At 40.8% G+C, this 21454-nt stretch overlaps 1 protein-coding gene across 1 annotated transcript in view; it reads right to left on the bottom strand.

The window, feature by feature from the left end:
- scn8aa (sodium channel, voltage gated, type VIII, alpha subunit a) overlaps window positions 1-21454 on the bottom strand; it is a 42446-nt gene that overhangs the window by 5471 nt on the left and 15521 nt on the right. The window contains exons 11-25 of the mRNA XM_034696655.1: window positions 20038-20319; window positions 18300-18435; window positions 17827-18065; window positions 16026-16199; window positions 15480-15836; window positions 14860-15333; window positions 14014-14131; window positions 13473-13627; window positions 12789-12962; window positions 6856-6978; window positions 1588-1872; window positions 1158-1211; window positions 584-721; window positions 400-504; window positions 37-307 (exon numbers count right to left, since the gene is read on the bottom strand). Of these exons, the coding sequence (XP_034552546.1) occupies window positions 37-307; window positions 400-504; window positions 584-721; window positions 1158-1211; window positions 1588-1872; window positions 6856-6978; window positions 12789-12962; window positions 13473-13627; window positions 14014-14131; window positions 14860-15333; window positions 15480-15836; window positions 16026-16199; window positions 17827-18065; window positions 18300-18435; window positions 20038-20319 (3085 nt within the window). The remainder of the gene's footprint in view (window positions 1-36; window positions 308-399; window positions 505-583; window positions 722-1157; window positions 1212-1587; window positions 1873-6855; window positions 6979-12788; window positions 12963-13472; window positions 13628-14013; window positions 14132-14859; window positions 15334-15479; window positions 15837-16025; window positions 16200-17826; window positions 18066-18299; window positions 18436-20037; window positions 20320-21454) is intronic.

The raw sequence follows: 21454 nt of genomic DNA, 5'->3' as shown, positions 1-21454 counted from the left end.
TCTGGTTATTGTGTGTCTTCAACCTCCCTCACTCACCAACGATAGAAAGGATGACCACAACCACGTCAAATATATTCCAGCCATTGGTGAAGTAATAGTGGCGCAGAGCAAAGAGCTTCAGCAAGAACTCGGTGGTGAAGACTACGATGAAGATGAAGTTGACCCAGTAGAGGACATTATCTGTGTCATCTGACTGGTCGTCTGTTTCCACCATCATAGTGACCATGTTGAGGCAGATGAGTGTCATGATGGAGATGTCAAAGACCTGCTGCGTCACAAAGTCAAACACCATGCCCTGGACCTTGTTCTATGAAAGGAGAAGACACAAGATTTACTGACGGTTCAATCAAAGGCATTACATTTTGAAAAAGTGGGGTAACAGCTGGGAAATAAAAGTACCAGTGGTCTAGGAATGGGCTTTTGCGGTTTTTTAGAACCCAGTTTTTTCATGGCATTGTAGTACTTTTTTTGTTCCTCTGTCATGAAGATATCCTGACCTCCAAAGTAAAGGGATAAACAGAGATTTGGTTATAATCACATCCTGACATTTTAAAATGAAAATATAGTAAATAAGAGGTCTTATCTTTTTCTTCTGCTGGTTGAAGTTGTCAATGATCACACCAATGAAGAGGTTGAGGGTGAAGAAGGAGCCAAATATGATGAAGACAACAAAGTAGATGTACATGTAGATGTTGACTTCATAGTCAGGCTGGTCTTCCACCTTGAAGGCAGAAACAATGTTGATGTTCAGTGTTTTGTAAAGACAGAATTACAGATTTCAGAATAAACCATTCAAAAAATGGGATTTAAAAAATCAAGTGCACTCTTTTATCTGCCAATATGAGGCTAAAGTCTGCAGCCGGCTAACCTAGCTTGGCACACAGACTGACAACAGTGAAAATCTTTCTCTTGTCACCTCTAAATTTCAGTATATTCTTGATCAAGGCTTGGATATGTGATAAATCCTGACTGAAGTCTTAAGTGCAATCTTTTAGCTATGCTGCTGGCTGTAAACTTACATAAACATACAAGTATGACATTTTAAAAACATGTTTTCCAATATGTTAAATATTTCCATTAAGACCATGTCATAATACTCTGGAACACAGAGGGACAAATGAGCGCCATAATATATACTGAAGAAGTAATTCAATTACGTTTCTGGAATCCACGGCTGCATACATAATGTCCATCCAGCCTTTGAATGTTGCCTTTCAAAAAGAGATACATGAATCAGTACATTTGTGGTAGTTCAAAACAAATAACATACAGGCAGTATTTTAAATTGAAATCAAACAAACTCAAACTCAAACCGAAACTGATGCATATCCTGTGGTACAGCTTGTGCATGGAAAGAAACACGTGTATGAAGAAAAGTAAATGGAGAAACCACAAATATACACATGGATATGAACAATAGACAGCTTCAGAGAACTGTGACAGCAAATGGAGTTTAAAAGGAATAACAGACCCTCAGGTGAACCACAGAAATAGAAAAAAATGAAAAGTGTGTAGGAAAATGGGAAAACCACGCAAGTTATCAAGAAACACAAGGAGTCAGAGAGACGAGGAGGCGGACGCTCTCACCACTTGCAGTAGTGCCAGGTAGCCGGCGCCCACATTGTCAAAGTTGATCTTGACGTTCTTCCACCTGACCTCAGTAAAGTTTTGCAGCATGAGGGCCTCGCACTGGGTCTTGTTGTTAACCACGTCCACAGAGAAGTACTCCTCTGATGTCTCATTGAAACAGTAGTAGTACTTGCCCGCAAACAAGTTGACCCCCATGATACTGAAAATCAGCCAAAAGATGAGGCAAACCAGCAACACATTCATAATGGACGGGATGGCACCCACCAAGGCGTTGACTACCACCTAAACCAGACCAGGGGACACAGGATATGATAGAGTAAGAACCAGGAAATAGACACAGCTCATTCACCCCCACCCCCCCCCCACCCCTAATAAGACACTGCATACTGTTATGGCTTTGCACTTAGTACTTAAAAAAGCTATACGGCCCCCTGTTACAGGTGGTGTTAAGAGCAGCAGTTAAATCCTATTATGATTTATTGCACCTGAATATTAAGCACCGCTCACCACCGTAATGTGTATTCTGAAGTATATTAATGGGAAGGAGAGCTGTATCAGTCTAATTAGAGCAGCACTGATTTCACTCTGAGATGCTCTTTGATCTTTTCAAGCACGCAGCTACAGCTGCTCTAGCGCCTGCACACACATACACACAAAAACTCATTCACACAGAAACACACACATTAAGGTGAATACAGCTATAAAGAATTATGAAAATAACATCCTTATGATGTAAAAAGTTTGATGTATAGATGATTTTACAGAAAATAATCACACAGCAAGCAACACAGTATTGTTTTTACTAGAGACTATACTTCTGTGTTTTAAACAGTAATTAAGTAGTACAATAAAAGTAATCTGACAGCTTCTATATGCATTATGGGAAAAAAACCTATCAATGTTATTTCATTTACTGATTCTACTGATTGATTTTAAGATTATTTATTGACTTTTAAAGCAATACATGGACTTGCCCCTCTATATATCTCTGAGTTTTTCCCCCTACAAACTTAGTCACAGTCTGAGATCCTCTGGCAATGCTCTGTTAGCTGTTCCAAGGACCTGACTGAAAACCAAAGGGGACAGGGCGTTTTCAGTCAGGGCTCCTACACTCTGGAACAGCCTGCCAGAGGAGATCAGACTTGCAGAATCAGTCCCGTGTTTTATGTCATTACTCAAGACACATTTTTACAGGAAAGCTTTTATTGTGTAATTTTATTTAATTTTAGCTCTAAATTTTAAGGGTCTGTTTTATAAGTTAGTATGTTTTTAAGCTTTTATTTCATTTTATTTTTAATCGCTTCATTCTGCTTTGCACTTCATGTTTTTATTGCCCCACTGTAAAGCACTTTGTTACTTGTATTGAAAAGTGCTATATAAATAAAGTATCATAATAATAATAATAATAATAATAATTATTATTATTATTATCATTATTATTACTTAGTTATTTCAGCAGCTGTACTCTCTACAGTTTATTGGTCCAAATACTTTTTTAAAGGTTACAGGTACAGGCATTCACACACATTCACAACACAATCTCAGGCATATGCAGACGAACTTAAGCTTCCCAGTGGTTGTACATTTTTCCTGTTGATATCTTTACTTTATGGATAATTAGTAAATATTGTGAAATACTTACAGGAGGGTTTGAGAAGAACATGAAAAGCACAGTTTATGCTATTTGGGCAAAATAGATGCTTACATGTTTTTAAATGTTTGTAAGGTGAGAGGATAGGTGAAAAATGTATTTAGAAAAGTGTTTGCCATACCACTATGAAGTGCCCACCCTTACCCAACCGTAGACAGTCAATATTCTTAATCTCACTGATCTTTTTCCATAACTAATTCAAACATTATAAGTGCAGTAAAAAAAAAAAGTCTATCAAAGTATAATAACTCCCGCCACCACCCAAAAATCTATGCCTGTCTAGCAATCCAACCTGGTATCCTGTAGATGTAAAATAGCCATCATAAGCTCAGCACATGGTGAACCGCTCACTACCAGTGTTATACAGGCCGACCAGCAGCTCTCAGGCAGACAGCTGAGCATGCATGTCTTTAGCAGACTGGTTTTGTGGAGCCATATTCCCTCCTCATAACAAACAGACAGGGAGGAGCTGTAGAGCAAGATTCTCTCAGCGTGTACATGACGCACAGGCTGACTTGTTTTGAAAGTACATCCACACTTTACGTATGATGTAAATTATAAAAGGCTTAATTGAATTGAAAAGTACAAAACTGGAGTCGGCATCCTTTCCACTGCAGTGTTGCCATTGAACTCACTGAGAGAATGACTCTTGCTCAATCTGAGATACAATTACATCGCTTTCATAAATTCATTATCTGAAAGAATTAGGCCATGCTGTGTGGAAAGCATTCTCAGAAAGAGGGAAAATGGCTTTCAAAAATGCATAATGTGCATCGGCAGTTACAATACATGCGTGTTACATGGCATTGTGCAATCTCAAGAACCGTTCAAATCAATAAATAAACAAATAGAGGGATGTGTGGATAGAGAGATAGCAGCTATAGAAGTAATGGTTGAAGCTTTGCGTGCTTGTGCGTCTGTATGAGTGTCTAACAAATATTTACAGCACAATATGGCTGCGCCGGGAGACCAATGCTCATATGCTCACTTTGGTCTGATCTTACTGACTGGGGTTCAGAGTAATATCTAACAGCACCATGAGGAACAGTGTTATTACTAGCTAGACAGGCAAACTCCTTTCCTCATTTAAATGTGACAATCTGTGGTGTAACATAAACTGGATAGATGAATTGAAATGATGTCATTCAGGTAAAATGTGAGTAGGACCGAGGTTACAAAGCAGCATTAAAAGAAAGAGAGTCAGAGCAGCCCATCATCATTGCATGTTAAGCAGTGCAATGTGCCTAATAGAAGCTTCATTACTTGTTCAGCGATGTTGATTTGGTGTAGGCTTCTGCGATGCATCTGCTGTCAACAGTCAACCAGCGGGGACTCTAAAAGTTCTCATCATTCTAACTCTCCAGAATCTCTTTCATTCTATGGCATCTCTCCATTCATGTACGTCTCTATTCATTTATTTATTGTTTTGACCTCATATTTTCTGTTTTCCGTTTAAACAAAGATGGCCACTCTAGTGGTGAACATAGACACTTTTATAATAGATTAATACAGCAGGATCAAATTCCTCTGTTTCCCTTAACATTACTCGGCCACCTTCACATCTTTCCCTGCATAAACCCAGTGAATAAAGTCATTCATCGGGGCATTGGAATATATATACACTGTATTAAAGTCTACATGCCTTGATCTTAAACCCCAAAAATTACCAACAGGTCTACTTCCCATCCCTAAGTTTACAATTAAACCCTGACTTATGACATTATCCAGGGCCTAAACGAACTGATGTCTGCCCCTGTGCAAAGGCATCACATTTTAGATGCTAGATATTTAATATGAACAAGACTTCACAATTAATATACAATCGGCCCACCCAATAGATGATTGCACAGACCTGCTTCTTCTGCTGGTCTATCATTTTTGAGACGTACTTAAGAGGGGCCATACATTGTCTGTCTAGGGTTGAGACGTACTTAAGAGGGGCCATACATTGTCTGTCTAGGGTTGAGACGTACTTAAGCCCCTATATGGTAGAACTAGTCAACCTATGGGCCGCAACCCAACTAGACCCAGATCTTAAAGGTAGAGTCTAACTGGGCCCAGTGTTGCCTCCCAGTTTCACTTCCTGTGGAAGTGGAAGGCAACAGGAAGCCACGGCCTGCTGTATGCACTACAGTATGTGTTGCCATGACGTGACAGCCGTAATGCCTTGTGTGAAATGGCAGCCAGCATATTTGCTAAGCTTCTGCCTGATTTCCCAAAAGATGGCACAAAAATGGCCATGGGTATAAATAAGAAGGACAATGTCAAGAAATATTTACAGTTATAACCTGCCACCACAGCGGACTGTTAGCGGATCAGTCAGTTAGATTATATGACCCAAAGTGCTGACACTGGCAGAAGCTAAACAAATATTTTCCTCCCAAAGCCACAGCACTGTGAGTGTGTGGTTTCTGTCTCAGTCCCTGATGCAGAAAGATCCTGGACAAGCAGGAGAGAGTGTGTTGACCCTCCAGCAGTCCGGCCCAGCCGAACCAGGGCCGAGGTGGAGTGAGTAGTGGAGGGACAAAGGGGTAGGGTGGGGTGTGTGCTGCGTCGTGCTGCACATGTGGGGCTAAGGAGGAGGTGGGTGGGGTCTGAGGTGAAGAGGAGAAGCTCAAACTAGAAGACAAGGCAACCAGACCAAGAGGAGTGAGTAGTAAAGGAGAATGAGATCAAGAGGGAAAGATAGAAAGATAGACAAAGAAACAGGAAGGACTACAAGTGACAACAACCAGGTGAAACCTATCGCTTGCACCAGTCACACAGACTACCAATCAGAACTGTGTATTTTAGGAAAATGCGGCTGAAGCAACCAAAGGCAACTTCACAGAAAATATTTTCTGCTCTGTAAACCGTCTGACTGAGATACCTCTTAGTGGTTGTTTGGCAGCTGCACTGCATGCACAGTTTTTGTGTGACTGGTTGGGAAGAGGTTGTCCTGCAGCTTTTTGGTTCCTGCTGGTTGTTCTCGAATGCATTAAGGGATGGCGTGAGGGAGGGGTAGGATGTGGTGTGGGGTTTATGGGGGGAGGGGGGGGGGGGGGGGGGGGGGTCTTCATTAAAAGCAGTGGTTGAGAATCAGGCCAAATGAAAGGCTTATTGTTGATTTGAATGTTCTATGAGATGGCATGTAAGTTTGGTTAGCTTTGACCAATTTCGCATTCACTTTGGCCAATCAAGAAAAAACATAGTATGATGATGTAATCAGAATTTCTAGTTTGTCACTTATGTGATGAGGCAGCTTTGTGAAAAAACATTTCTGTTAGGCTTTGGGTAGTTTTTGATGTGGAAAAAAAATCAATTAGTGTCCATAACTTTTTTTTTTTTTTTACATTTTCAATTGAAATGCATGTTTTTCTACTGACAATACAACTTAACTGTTACTTTTCTCAGTCTCCCAGCTGCATCATGACTTATTTGGCTCTAACAAAGGCATGGTAGAGGATTGCGCATGAACAGTGACTTCTTGGCTTTCATTCCTGGTTTTAAAAACAATCCCCCAATATCTTGGAGTTTTTTTGTCCTCTTAGTTTGTTTTTTAAGATCAGTTCTAGCATGCTTTAAACTGTTGAATGGGCATGCGGAAGGATCAGCTGCTTAGCTTTGGATCTTACCCTCATCCCCTCAAAACGTGACAAGGCTCTGAGGGGTCTCAAGGCCCTTAGTGTCCTGAGTGATTTAATGGGCCCTAGATCGGAGTAGCCCAGCGCATTAGCTACAAGGCTGACTATAGACACCTACACAAAAACAGAGAAACAAAAGAGGTTCCAAACTGTTAGAAGTGAGAATATTCACTAGGGAAGAGAGACGGCCCTGGCATAGGCGGAGAGTTTCTTGACATACACACATAAATCTTTGCATGTATATGCATGTATAATATTGCATTTATACATGCATATACACTGAGAGAGAGAAGGTCAGTGTTTAGTATAGGATTTATGTGCGTAGTATTTTAAGAAGCAGTAAGCCAGAGGGATTGTTTGTCTGTTATTTTGGGGAAGTTGACGAGATGTGAAAAGTCCTTTGTACCTGCAAAGAAATTTGTGGTTGAGAGAGAAAGAGAGGAGATATTGACATAAGACTCATATAGAGGGTAAATTAGGCAGAAAAGAGTGCTACATGATTTAGTAAAGACACAAGCAAAGGGACTGGGCAGAGCAGAGGAAGAGGAGTTGGGGAGGGAGGGAAGGAGAGAGGTTACCCTGTAGAAGCTGATAAAAACCCAACAGACTTGAGAGCCTTACCCTTGCCCCTCTAACATTGTCTCTCCATGTCGTTCTTGGGCTGAGGCATAAAATCCCATATAATTTAAGACAGACAAACTAATGGAACCTAAGAGAAAGAATACAAGTAAACATGTACATGTGTGTCATTTTGCTATTTTCTTTCTCAGACATCAAATAAAACAGCATTTAGACTCAAAGAGGAGAGCCACAGTCACATGAACCACGCACATAAAACGAGGATGGAGGATAAGGGCAGACTCGGTATAGTTATTAGCACTGGATGGCACTGAAAGGACAAAAATCAACAAAGTGCAGTCGAGTTACATACAGTTAACGGTTGACTTAAACATCACACAACCTCAAAGAAACTGGTGCAAATCCTCATGTCCGACAGCAACCACCTGCAGCAGCTAAATAATGTTTTACACTGTGTTATCAATACTTCAAAACTCTCACATAATCTTCAACTGTGTCATTATCTCAAAAATCTTTTGTAAAGACATCTACAGCAATATTATAAATTGATTTATATAATATACAGATATGAATATAAGAGCTGATTTTCAATGCTCACTAAATCAATTTAAATTGGGGCAGATTGGCCTGAATTATGGTTTGGTTTATGTAAATCCCCTATAGCTCTAGGTTAATTTAACACATGCTCAGTATTGTACTATTAACAAAGGAGGAAATGGATGATGGTTGGTGTGGTCGGTAAGCTGCACTAATGTCCTTTGAGAGCTTACATGGGAATAACTTAGCCTTGATGAAGTCACCTCAAGATAAGCTGCTGCTGCACAGGGAAGCTTTGTATAAAAGGTTTCTGTGGTTCTATGCCAATATTCCCAAATGAAGAGGGGGCAGCTGCATTAAGATCAGGCTCAGAATCAGGGAAAGTCTGAAAAATGTGTTTTTTCCAAAATTAGAACCTGATCAAAGGAAACGTAACCTCTGGAAGTTTTTAGAAAAATGTGTTTAACTCATAATTTCCCTGGTCAGGAAGCTGAAGGAACTGAAAAGGAGGAGAACCAGTTCCTTACAAATAAGGAAACATATCAAAAGTGAACACGTGATAGCACCTCCAACCAGCCACTGACATAAACCAGTCAAACTCACCGCAAGAAGTACACAACATCCAAAGCTTACCAAAGTCACGGAGGGAGGTTTGTAATAGGCAAAATCTTCATTTTGACTGAAGCCATTAGATAGCAAGAGGCCAGCTCTTTAAGCATTTAAAGGTGAAATGCATCAAAACCAAAGAAATGTTATCAAAAATGTAGCATGGGCTTAAGCGTAATTGTCAGACCACGTTTGAACACCAGGGTAAGGATCACCTGGACAGGGTCTTTATGCAGGTTCAGTACTTGCTCTTTGGCACAAAACCCCATTCAAACAAATGTTCTGACCCAGAGCTGTTTTGGGGGAAGGCAGTAAAATAAAGATTTTGCCTGGATCTACACTACAGTGTTTTGGGTAATTGTCACCTTCAGCCTGACCCCTTGGAGAGCCCCTTTTGGGCGTCTGGCCTCTGGCCCCCCTGCTGGGCCAACTGTGTGGTAGTGACCTCAGCGCTTCAACGTCCTTCTCACAGAGCTCTGCAAGGCAAGGCCAATGACATCTGGGGCTGTGATCCCATGATGACGACAGCACAGACCAAACAGAAATAATGCAAAATAAAAGCAAAGGGAAAAACAACAAAACAATGATAATAATCTGAGTGAAAACGAAAGATGAATGGAGTATGACACCTATTAACCTCTCACTTAAGCCTCATTTGCAATACTAAACTAATATTTCCTAATATACTTCCTACAGTAACTTATTATTTCTAACTGCTTATACAAGATATTTATCCATAACAACATATTTAACCTTATAATTTGAGAAGTAAAGACATATATCTTGAGTTCTTCAGTACATGTACTGCCTTAATTAAAACACCTGCTCTCTTGTACTACATTTCTGCTCTGTGCCTTATTAAGCCAACAAAAAACATTCTTATAATGAATATCAGAAAGACAAAAATCAAATGGATAACAGAATAAGACACTAACACAAGGGAAATGTGGAATAACAAAATACATGCCGGTCTAATGATGGTGCCCCCTCTGAGTCCGTTGTTTCACCCCACAACACAGGACGGCAGAGGCACACAACACAACCTAGACTCATCCAACATACATATTTTGGGGGAGGGGGAGCGCTAGTGAAGACCAAACTTACCGTCAGCCGCCTGTCACCCACCATCATTACATCTCAGCACAATATCACCACATTCCTGAGGTTACACTTTCAAGAGGGAATGAAAGGGGGACAGGGAAAGAGGGGAGGAGGGATGTTACTTTTTTGTAACATTTTTAACAACTTGGGAAACGTGATGTCCTCCACTGTCCCAAGTGTTGGGCTTGACAACACACCCACAGGGAGGGAGTCTACCATGGCAACTACCAGAATCAGAGTGTATATATTGAGTCTGTGTGTTTAATATGTGTGAACCTTACATATATGGATTAAAAATAGCTGTGTTCGGAATCTTTAGGAAACTTAATATGTGTCATTTTTACATCCCCAATTCCAAAAAAGTTGAGACACTGTAAAATGTTGATTAGAACAGATTTTGATTGTTTGGAAATCATCTTAACAAGTTTAATTGAAAATAGTGCAAAGACAACATATCAAATGTTGAAACTGAAAATTTGTATTGTTTTATGAAAAACAAATGCTCATTTTAAGAGTTATGCCAGCAACATGTTCAAAAAAGTTGGGACACAGGCATGTTTAACAATTGGTTGCGTTGACTCTTGATTTTAACAACGCTTTATAAACATTTGAGAAGCGAGGAGATCTGTTGCTGGAGTTCTGAAAGTGAAATGCTTTCCCAGTTTTGTCTAATATAGGGTTCCAGGTGCTCAATAGTTTTGGGTCCACAGTGTGGTCATTTTTGGTTTCATGATGTGCCAAATGTTTTCAGCGGGTGACAAGTCAGGATTGAAAGCAGACCAGTTGAGCACCTGGACACTTCTACTACTGAGCCATGCTGTTGTGGACGTGCAGAATGTGGCTTGGCATTGTCTTGCTGAAATATGTAAGCTCTTCCTAAAAAAGGCATTTTCTGAATGGCAGAATATGTTGCTCCAAAACCTTTGTAATCGTTCAGCATAAAAGGTACCCTCCCAGATCTGTAGATAGCCTTGCCATTGGCACTATGCATCCACAGATGCAGTCCATCTGAAATGGGCTCAGGCCCAGAGAAGTGGCCAGTGATTATATTAATATATGGTGTCCTCTTTGCATGGTACTGTTTTCACCTATATTTTTAAACAAGGCAATTATCTGCGTTCACAAACAATGGTTTTGGAAGTGATTTCAAGCCATTGTAGTGATATCCACTAAAGAGTCATGTTTGTTTTAAATAAAGTACAGCCTGAGGACCTGAAGATGACTGCCATCTAGTATAAGTTTTGGGTCCTGTTCCTTTTGTACAAAGATTTCTCCAGCTTCTCTAAATCTTTTTATGATATGCTGTATACTGTAGATGATGAAATCCCAGAATTCTTTGTAGTTTTATGCTGAGGAACATTATTCTGAAATTGTTTTTATTTGCCCATGCAGTCTCTCACAGAGTGGTGAACCTCCTCCCATCTTACCTCTGAGAGACTTTGCATCTCTGGAATGTCCATTTTATATCCAGTCATGCTACAAATTTTTTGCATGACTGTTCACATAATTAGTTGGAAGATGTTCCTCCATTTGTTTTCCACTATTACAAGACTTTTCAATGTTTTTTGTCCCTGTCCTCACTTTTTTGAAACATGTTGCTGGCATCAAATTAAAATGAGCAAACAGTTTTCATAAAACTATTTTACAAATTCAGTTTCAAGGTTTGACTTGTTGACTTTTCACTATTTCTATCTAATAAAGGGATTCAATGATTTAAAAACCATTAAATTCTGTTCTTAAAAACATTTTACAGGGTCCCAACTTTTTTTGAATTGGGGTTGTGATTTAAAATGCTTAAACTTGAAAAACACATGCATGCAGCAATCCATATTAATTCAACTATGTGTACATTGTCTATGGTATGTTATAACATTGTGTTTTCTACATGTGATCAGGGATACAGGTGTTTAAGGTGAGTCAACATGGCAACCTCTAGCCATTGATAGGAGTCCATTCACAGGTATTGTCTGAGGTGTTGGACACTGCAGAGAGGTGGTTAGTTCAAGGAGAAAGTCAGAAATAAGGGAAATTCTTAATCCTATTCAGCACCTATGTTAATGCTTGAATACCTAAAGCCAGGAAAACTGATCCCACCAGTTTTCTCTTTTTTCAAAATTGGTCACAAATATCTAAGAAACCTTGCGATCACAGGTTTTGTTGTCTTACAGATAGACTCAATAATAATACATATTATAATTATAATTGCTATTGAGAACAGGGTTCAGAATTTTCCCCATTTCAGTCTTTCAATCTTGACTGACAAAAGGGGCAGAGAAGTACACAGAGAGAAAGGACAAAGGCACATATCAAACATCTTACAGGTCAGAGACACAGACAGAGACAGCTTAACAGAGACACATCATTTACACATCTCATTGCTCTGAGCACAACTTGAATATGGTTGTAATCAGCAAGGAACTGGGTATTAAATGTGTGCGTTTTTCATAGTAATAGGGTGTTTACAGTCAAATTTTAATACCCTGAATGTTGGCAGAAGCAGGAAATGGGGGGGGGGGGGGGGTGTTAGCAAGCTGGTGGCTCACTGGGAAAGTGAATTCACAAGCAGATATTTTTCTACATATTCAAGCATCTCAGAGTGATCAACAAAGTAAAATTTGGGACTTTTGCCTGATGGAGATGCAAAAAGTGACTTGGCAGGAGTTCACTTAAAAAGGACAGACTACAGCACAGTCCTGTAAAACACTGTCCATATGACACGATCACACTCAAAAAAATATTCTTCTTAATGTAAACACCATGCCATCTCCCCCAATGCATACCATGAAGCAGAAACTGAATTGATAACCTGACCTTTGAAACCTAACCACACCCAGCTGAAAACAACAGGAGCAACAAAATCATCATCTCCTGTAATATAAATGACTGCATTGGAGGGGCTCCGAACAATCTATTATAAAAACTAGCATTGACCATATAAATGGTTAAAGAAGCATAATTTTGCATTGGCTCTGCAGTCTAACAGACTGCATGTGTTTTTGTACCGATGTGCTGCTGTTGGATGGGTGTGGTTGATGACCAAGTAACAGCTCATATGCTCCAGTCTAAGATCAAAAGAAAGAAAAAACAAGAGCGGGACTTACATCCACAATGAAGAAGTCCAACCAACACCAGGCATTGGTGAAATACTTGACAAAACCATAAGCAACCCATTTCAGCAACATCTCCAGGATGAAGATGTAGGTGAAAACCCTGTCAGCATACTCCAAAATGACCCGGATGGTCTTCCTCTGCTCGATGTACACATCCTCAAAGGCCTTTGGAGAAACAGGAAAAAAAACATCAGCCATGTCGATGACTGAAAGGGAAATAATATATCTCATGATTTATGATTCCACTAATGAAATTGTACACAGCACTACAGCCTGTTCATTGATGGTCAGTCACAGTGATTTACAAGATTTGAATAAATGTGTTGTTGTGAAAAAATTCTAATAACTCCACAGCAACCTTTTATCCTAGCAGCATATGGCATGCTTGGGAACAAGGCTCCAGTCCATCCCCCAAAATAGAATCGCTGTTTGATAGATGGTACAGTCCATTAATCACAGGTCCCTGGCTCCTCCCCCAACCAACACTTGCACTATGAAACCAAAGTGACTGCACCACTGATCAGTCTGTTTTACCATCGTACGCACCAATCACCGGGAAGTACTTTAATATTTAACGTGTCTTTATCCAGTAGTCCAGTTCTTCATTTAGTAATTTATATTAATTCTGTTTTTACTTTTTTTTTGTAATTTACTGTTAATTTTAATCCCCCTTACCAGGGCACCACTACTGAGAAGGATCATGAAGATGATGAGGGTCTCAAACCAGTTGTGCTCCACAATCAGGTAGCAAGTTTTTCTCAAGAACCACCAGGGCTTCCCCCAGCCATAAGTGATTGGAACATCGCAGCACTTATACTTTGCCACACAAGCTGAGGAAACATAAGGAAAGATGTAGTTAGATAAGAGCAGATGGAAGTAATGGACATGTATCTATCTAACTATCTAACTATCTACCTATCTACCTATCTACCTATCTATCTATCTATCTATCTATCTATCTATCTATCTATCTATCTATCTATCTATCTATCTATCTATCTATCTATCTTATATTATGAATCAGAGCATAAGAGTAAGGCATTATATACAGACATACTGACAGACAGACTGATAAATAGAGAGAGCCTCCATGTGTGAGTGATCCCTCTTAATGAAACTATCCTTCCCCCCACAGCCGTATCACTTCCACTCAGCCCAGGGGAGTCTCTGAGCTGTGGGGTGGATGTAATGGGTGCAGTGGGATCAGTGGCCTCACCATCTGTCCAGCACGCCTCTGGTTCCATGTATTCCTCTACAGTCTCCACCACCACCACCTCCTCCACATCTGGCTTGATGTCAATGGTGCTGCCCTCTGATGAACTGGTGTCGTCCAGCTGTAGAAACACAGATGAGACACAGCTGTGTGAGCACACAAGCTAACTAACATGGAAGCCTGAATGCACATGAGCACAGATGCAGACAAGAGGCAGACTTTCTTGTCTTGTTTCTTCATATTGTAGTTAAGTAATACAAATCATGGAGCAAGCTAAACTTATGGAGACAGGAAGTAGAAATTTCATGTCATTTCCAGAGTGCATTCATTTTTGCATTCCATTTTTCAAAGGAAAAGATATTTCAACACATCAGTTTTTCTATCTCGTTTTGAAATGGACAAGATAGCAACCCTGAACCTTATATATCATACACATGAACACTCAAATGGAATATCATGTTGCAGATCATCTGTTCTAAAAGTCTCCTAAATGGATTTTGTCCAATGACATTCAGTAGCAGATATCCATTTCATCCACATCCCCTGCCTGGCCAAGCTACTCTAAAGGACTCCCATTGAGTAATGGAGTTATAATAGTGTCTTGACAGTGCAGAGTAGACAGCCACACCCAAGGTTTTGCTGTGCTGAGAGAGGAAGTTGCACAGTGTAGAGTAGCTAAGGACTGTAAACTACAACAACAACATCGGCACGTGGAACATTAAAACCTTTAAATGTTGTTAGTTCTAGGGAAAAGCGTTTTAATGCTTTGAATGCCTCCACTTCTACTCTAACTTTAGTCATTTCCTGCCTCATTCAGAACCATTTGAAGTGGATAAAACAATAACTGACCTCTTTGCTGTTCTCATTCTCTGACTCGCTGCTGAAGTCTTCTGTGTTTAGGTTCTCAAAGTCAGATTCTCCCACAGCTATGGGCACGCAGACAGTCAGGTTCGGGTTGTGGATGAATGACATGTGGTCCTCGTCGATCATATACTTTCCCACGCTGCTGCCAATGCCACTAGTGGTGCCGTTACCATTCTTTGCATAGTCCAGATCTCGGTTGATGTCCACCCCAGTGTGGTTAGCGATGCAGTTCAGCTTCTTGTCATACATGTCATCTAAAGGCTTCTGCTCGTCCTCCACTGGTGGTTTCCTCAGCAGGCTGGCTACTACTATTCGCATCTTTGCTTTAAACCATGCTATGCCTATCTTGATACGCATCACAGATATCTGCAGGTTGTTCGGCTCACCATCGTCATCTGTAGCGGCCAAGTTGTCAGCACTAAATGAGCTCAGCAGCAAGGCAAGAAACAGGTTCAACACCTATGATGACAGAATAAAAAACAAGTAATGAGATGTTGAGTGCTAATCTTTTCATCCGAGAATATTTTTATTCTTTAACAATGGCGTGGATAGCCAACAGTGCACCTTATATAGCCCGGCATTACCCTCCCAGTATAAAAACTCACCACAAGGTTACCGATGACCATGACCATCATGAAGACGATGAGGCACATGCCCTGACCCGCCACTTCCATGCAGTCCCACATAGTCTCAATCCATTCACCGCACAGCACTCGGAAAACGATCAGGAAGGAATGGAAGAAGTCGTTCATGTGCCAGCGGGGGAGCTCACAGTCCTTGGCGATCTTGCACACACAGTCTTTGTAGCTCTTGCCAAAAAGCTGCATGCCCACCACAGCAAAGATGAAGACGATGATGGCCAACACCAGGGTCAGATTCCCCAAGGCTCCAACAGAGTTACCAATAATCTTGATCAGCATGTTAAGGGTAGGCCATGACTTGGCCAGCTTGAACACTCTCAGCTGAAATGGGATAGGGTAGGAAGAGTCACGGAGATACGATTTAGTCACACAATTTGAGCTAATGGTGAGAAAGTAAAAAAAAACACGGCATTTTAAAAAAAATTACATCCAAAATGTGCTGAGATGCTAACCCCAAATGCTATTGCCTGTTTTTTTTTAAAGGGGGGGAGGTGTAAACGGACTATTTACCAATCGGAATGACCGCAGGACGGACAGGCCTTCAACATCAGCCAGAGCCAACTCCACTAAACTTAGCGTCACAATGAAGCCGTCGAAACAGTTCCAGGCCTCTTGGAAGTAGTAATATGGATCCATGGCCACCAGCTTAAAAAGCATCTCTCCAGCAAAGATCCCAGTAAACACCTGGCAGGTAGAAAAAAAGCATATATTTAATTCAATTAATTGGATTTGATCCTATCTATCTCGTATAGGATACATGAAAAAAATGAGTCCTAAATTTTTATGAGCTATTTCATGACTTCAGCACATACACTACCGGTCAAAAGTTTGGAAACACAATGGTTGTTGTTTATTTTAATTATTTGAAACACTGTAGATTAATACTGATGGCATCAAAGCTATGAAAGAACATATGTGGAATTATTATTTCTGCTTCATGAAGTGGTCCCCTGGAATGGTTTCTAATTAACATGAACCTTGTCAAGAGTTCATTTGTAGAATGACTTGCCCTCTTAATGTGTTTGAGACCATCAGTTGTGTTGTTCAGAGGTAGGGTTAGTACACAATGGATAGCCCTATTTGACTACTGTTGTAATCCATATTGTGGCAAAACCAGATTATTTCATAGTTTTGATGTCTTCAGTATTGATCTACAATGTTGAAAATAATTAAAATAAATAAAAACTATTGCATGGGAAGGTGTGTCCAAACTTTTGACCGGTAGTGAAGTTGTTCAAGAGAAATCCATCATAACATACATGATCTCTGTGGTAACTAAACAGCTTTAAATTACCAATGTGCATAATCAATTCATTTAAATAGGCAGCACATCTAGTCAGCGTTAGCTTATTTGTGTGTGTCAGCTGTTCTGTATTCAGTAAGGGATTTAATGGCACTTCTGTGGTCTCACAACAGCTCTAATAAATTACACAGGGCTATCCTCCATCATAAAGAAAACATAATGGATAAATGCACAATGTTAGTCCAAATAAGGGTTGTCTGTGTGTGTGTGTGTGTGTGTGTGTGTGTGTGTGTGTGTGTGTGTGTGTGTGTGTGTGTGTGTGTGTGTGTGTGTGTGTGTGTGTGTGTGTGTGTGTGTGTGTGAGTGAAGCGATGACTCATTTCGCATCAAGGTGACCTAGATATTTCCACCTGTTCCACCCATTGGCCTTTTTCTAAAATTATTCTGAAGCAGAAATGGAAATAACACTTTTCTGAGCTACTTGAATTGAGAACATTCAGTCTAGAACTAAACAATTCACTGTGTCCCTTGTTACACATATGGTTCAGGAGGGCTAAAATAGAAGTTGTTTTTGAATGTGTCACTGAGAAGTAAATCAATGATCATGTCTAGAGAATGTAGATTCACTCAGTTATATCCAAGATGCTTATAGTAAAAATGGCCAGGTTGTGTTAACCAAGTCATGATTCAGGCACCATTTTAGAGCAGCTCATCGATCAGGCTCCATGAAATATTAATGCAGGCCTCCCACCAGTCAGCCAACCAGCAGAGAGACTAGCTGGTCCCACTGAAACAAACTGCAGATCCACTCAAGGAGAAGAGAGAAAGAGAGATAAAGGAGAAGACAGGGAACATGTGTGTGCGTGCAAGAAATGAGAAAAGCATGGAAACAAGGAAGCAGCAGGGGAGGATTGAGAGTGTTTTTTTTTCCCTTTCAACTCTGAATCGCCTATGAAAGAGCTGCCAATTATGGTCCCAAAAATAACACCTCTCTGGGAGCTGCAAAAAGAAGCAGAAGAGATTTTTAACAGGTGAAATATGTTTTAAAAAGAAAAGATTACCACTCACCAGGTTGCCTACAGACAGCATGTGCTCAAAGTCCGGCGTCATCGGGTAGTGCTCCATCGCCATGAAGAGGGTGTTGAGGACGATACAGATGGTGATGGCTAAGTCCACGAAGGGGTCCATGACAATCAGGTTAACTATCTCCTTGATCCTAATCCATTGAGGGCTGCACTCCCAGATCAGGAATGTGTTAGAAAACTTATACCAGCATGGCGGACACTTGCGCTGAGACTCCTCCAGCTCTGAAGACATAGCGCGGATCAAACGTCAAAAACAAACATAATGGCGTGCTTGAGATTACCGCATGCAATGGTAATAAATGATAGAAAAAATTGTATGCATTGTATGTATCTGGTACTGTTGGATATGCAAAGCAGATAAGCAGGAAATTCATGTCAAACTAATCAACCGATGACAGCAGCCCTAGTTAAAGAATAATGAGAGCAGGTAAAATAGCTGGGTTAAAGTTGCAGTACCCTCCACTAGTGTGTTGGTAATGACGCTCATGACACTGTTGGCCCGCTCTTTCCGCCCAAAGGAGGTATTGAGCTGGTCCACAGACACCATCAGGGAGCCCGACAGCTTCTTCTTCACCTCAACCTCAGTAGTCGGCTGTCAGGAGGAGAGGAAGAATCAAGCACCCATGGAGAGGACATGAACACCATCCCACATCACCACCGGTGGCCGGCGGAGGGAAGTGCACAACAGCATTGGCAGGAAAAAAGTAGTTGAGGATACGATTTTTTGGAAAGGGGCAGGTCATGTTTAATTCTTTTCTATCTCAATGCTGGTTTCAAGGAAGATGTGTGTATGCTGTAAATGCATGCAGGTCTCAGCCAAAGTGGGAGCAGTGGTCTAGGGCTACTTGACCTAATTGTGTTTGAATGTAATTAGCTCATCCAGATTAAATAATAAATGGATTGTGAGATATTGTGCAAGGAGAACTGCTTTTGCATGAATGCATTTTCAGTCCTGTCATGCAGTAATGGAGGCTTTGCTGCCATTGCAATATAATCATTAGGTTGTTTTACAAAATGTCTCCCAAATATGGCCATTTTAATGTTTCTGGCAAATTAAGGCTAATGTATCTTCCTACTTTGAAACCATACAACTTATATTGCAACCATCAAGTCAAGAGCATTGTAAAAGATAATATGGAGGAAGGTAGTTCAGATCAGTCCAGTTGTCATGCATGAGCATGCTCCAAGTCAAAGAGAAGGAGAGGAAATTACAGACATCATAGCCATTTTTCTACTAGTCTATGTCATGCTTGTTCTAATTTGGGGTTTTAATCTACCATGCTAACTAGAATGAGACACATCTAATCCACTAATGTTGACCAGGGAGAGTTTGGAAAACAGAGAAATGTAAAGACAGACAAGGACAGCAGCCCTCCTTTTATCCTTGAGTTACGTTGTTACGACCTGATAGGATGGTGTGTTACTTGTGTGTTTGCTCTGGGATATTAACAGTGTAATAAGGAAGCAGATAAAAATGTCTGTGGCTCTATAGTGTTGGTCCCCTCTGTTTCTTCCGCCTCCTACTGTAGATCTACCCACACAGGCTAGCAGAGGACCTGGACGCCTGGAGGAGGAACACATCAACACACTGGAGCATGTTAACTCATCATTAAATGCTGTTTGTTAACAAAAAAAATGGTATTCAATTAATAAAGTGTGTTAAAGAAACTGGATGATGTCCCACAATGATGTTGTGTTTATAATATTAATCAAGCTTTGAAATATGTGAAAAATCTTATGGGCAGATGGGGATGCAGAAGAACTATATAATTATGTTTGTTTGATTAGTGCCTGTATGACAGTTTGAGTATGGTGTATGTATGAATAAATACTTTGATATGAACACTCATAACATTGACATTCATTGTTCAAATCAAACAACAAAATTGGCTGGAAGTCATTGACAGACCCAGTTTTGCTAAGCTATCAAATACAGGTTGGCTATGGTATATTCTCTAATTAATTTTTTTTGTCTCCATCCTTTGCCTACTATCAGAGGGCAGCATACACTGCAGGGGCTTGGGGAGGGGAGGCGCGAGCGCTTAGCCAAGAGATACATACGAACTTGCAAAGATGACACAGTAGAGGATAGAGAGCAGGAAAGAAAAGGAACGGACGAGAGGGGCCATGCCTAGATAGGTCTACTCATTGACTTCCTTACACTGTCGTCAGTAGCTGCCTTATCTATTTTCACCTCAGGCAGAAGGCGTCCACCGGGCCCAGGGCCGATGAGCGACACCACGCCGTTGCAATCCACTGTGCTGTTCCTCTTGCCGTGAAAGCCGCTGTAGCTGTTCCGCCGAATCGGGCTGAACAGGGAGCCCCGACGCTCTTCGCACTCCTCCACCGTGCTGTGTTCATCATCAGCAAATTCATTCTCGGAGCCCACATCCTTGCCGCGACCCTTGAAACTGAAGATGCTGCTTTTGCTGTTGTGGCGGGACAGGAAAGGCGAGCCAGGTATACTGAGAAGTGACTGGAGGGGAGGAGGTAGAAAAAAACACGTGTGACTGTTGTAGCTGAGGGGGTTTCTGAGTTACTACTGATTGCAGCATCATTTTTATGCAGTTTGTCATCATTTCTGGAGGTCGTGATGAAAGGCAACATCTGTGGGGAGTGGGAACATTAATGCAACCAGGACACTTTTCCCTGAGGACGCATACTCTGCAAGAGCGATCATGTGACTCAATAAACAAGAAATACATAATTAGGTCAGTGATATCCTGCACACTCAAGGTCACACACACACACACAGAACAGAGATATAGGCAACAAATACAACTAAAGATGACCATGAGTCATGACAAAATCAATCCAGGCTGCTGGAGGTATTGATCTGTATATCACTGCAGCCTCACAAGAGAATAAATGAAAATCACACTTTGTGACATGAATCTACAGCCTGTGCAGACGCTGAATGTACAGAAAAAACACTACATGTGGTTTTAAAGTGTTGCATAATGCCATTGTTTTACTCAAAATTCCAAGGCTGTTTCATCTGCAAAAGCAAAGGTATGACAATGTGAAATCTTAAAATCTTCTGTACTGTTGCAAACAGCTTTAACAGATATGTATTTCACTCTGACGCTTGAGTCCATTCAGCATGATGAGATCAGATAGTCTGAAAGAAAAACGCATCACCTCTCTCTCTCTGTCTCAGTAACGGTGGAGGCAGATGTTACCTTTCCTTAATCTGTCCCTGTTTTCAGGTTCTTTTCTACAGGGTGATGTATCACATGGCTGGTGTATCAGATCGTTTTCACATGAACACACCCAGGCGCTTTGAAGTCATTTTGATAAGCAAAGACATCCCAACATTTAATATTTGTTTATCATTTTTTAAAGTACTGTAGTCCCGTGACCACCCAAAGAGAAAAAGAGATGCAATTTTCCTGTAGCTTTTTAGGTTTTTCAGCAAGTGTTTTAAATTAACTGCAGCCCAGATTCTCCATTGACTATGACACACAGAGTGACAGTTCTGGCTTATGATCACCACAGGCTGAAGGTGCATCAGTAGACATGTGTATTACATTTTTAATGCCTGACAAATCATGGCTTCCAGTGCCGGGATTTCTTATGCCCTGTGAAACAGCTTTAGTGCTCATTGCAGT

Source organism: Notolabrus celidotus, chromosome 11 (assembly GCF_009762535.1).
Source record: "Notolabrus celidotus isolate fNotCel1 chromosome 11, fNotCel1.pri, whole genome shotgun sequence".
Classification (NCBI taxonomy): domain Eukaryota; kingdom Metazoa; phylum Chordata; class Actinopteri; order Labriformes; family Labridae; genus Notolabrus; species Notolabrus celidotus.
Note: the sequence above shows the minus strand (reverse complement) of the source record. Positions and strands in the feature narration are given on the sequence as shown.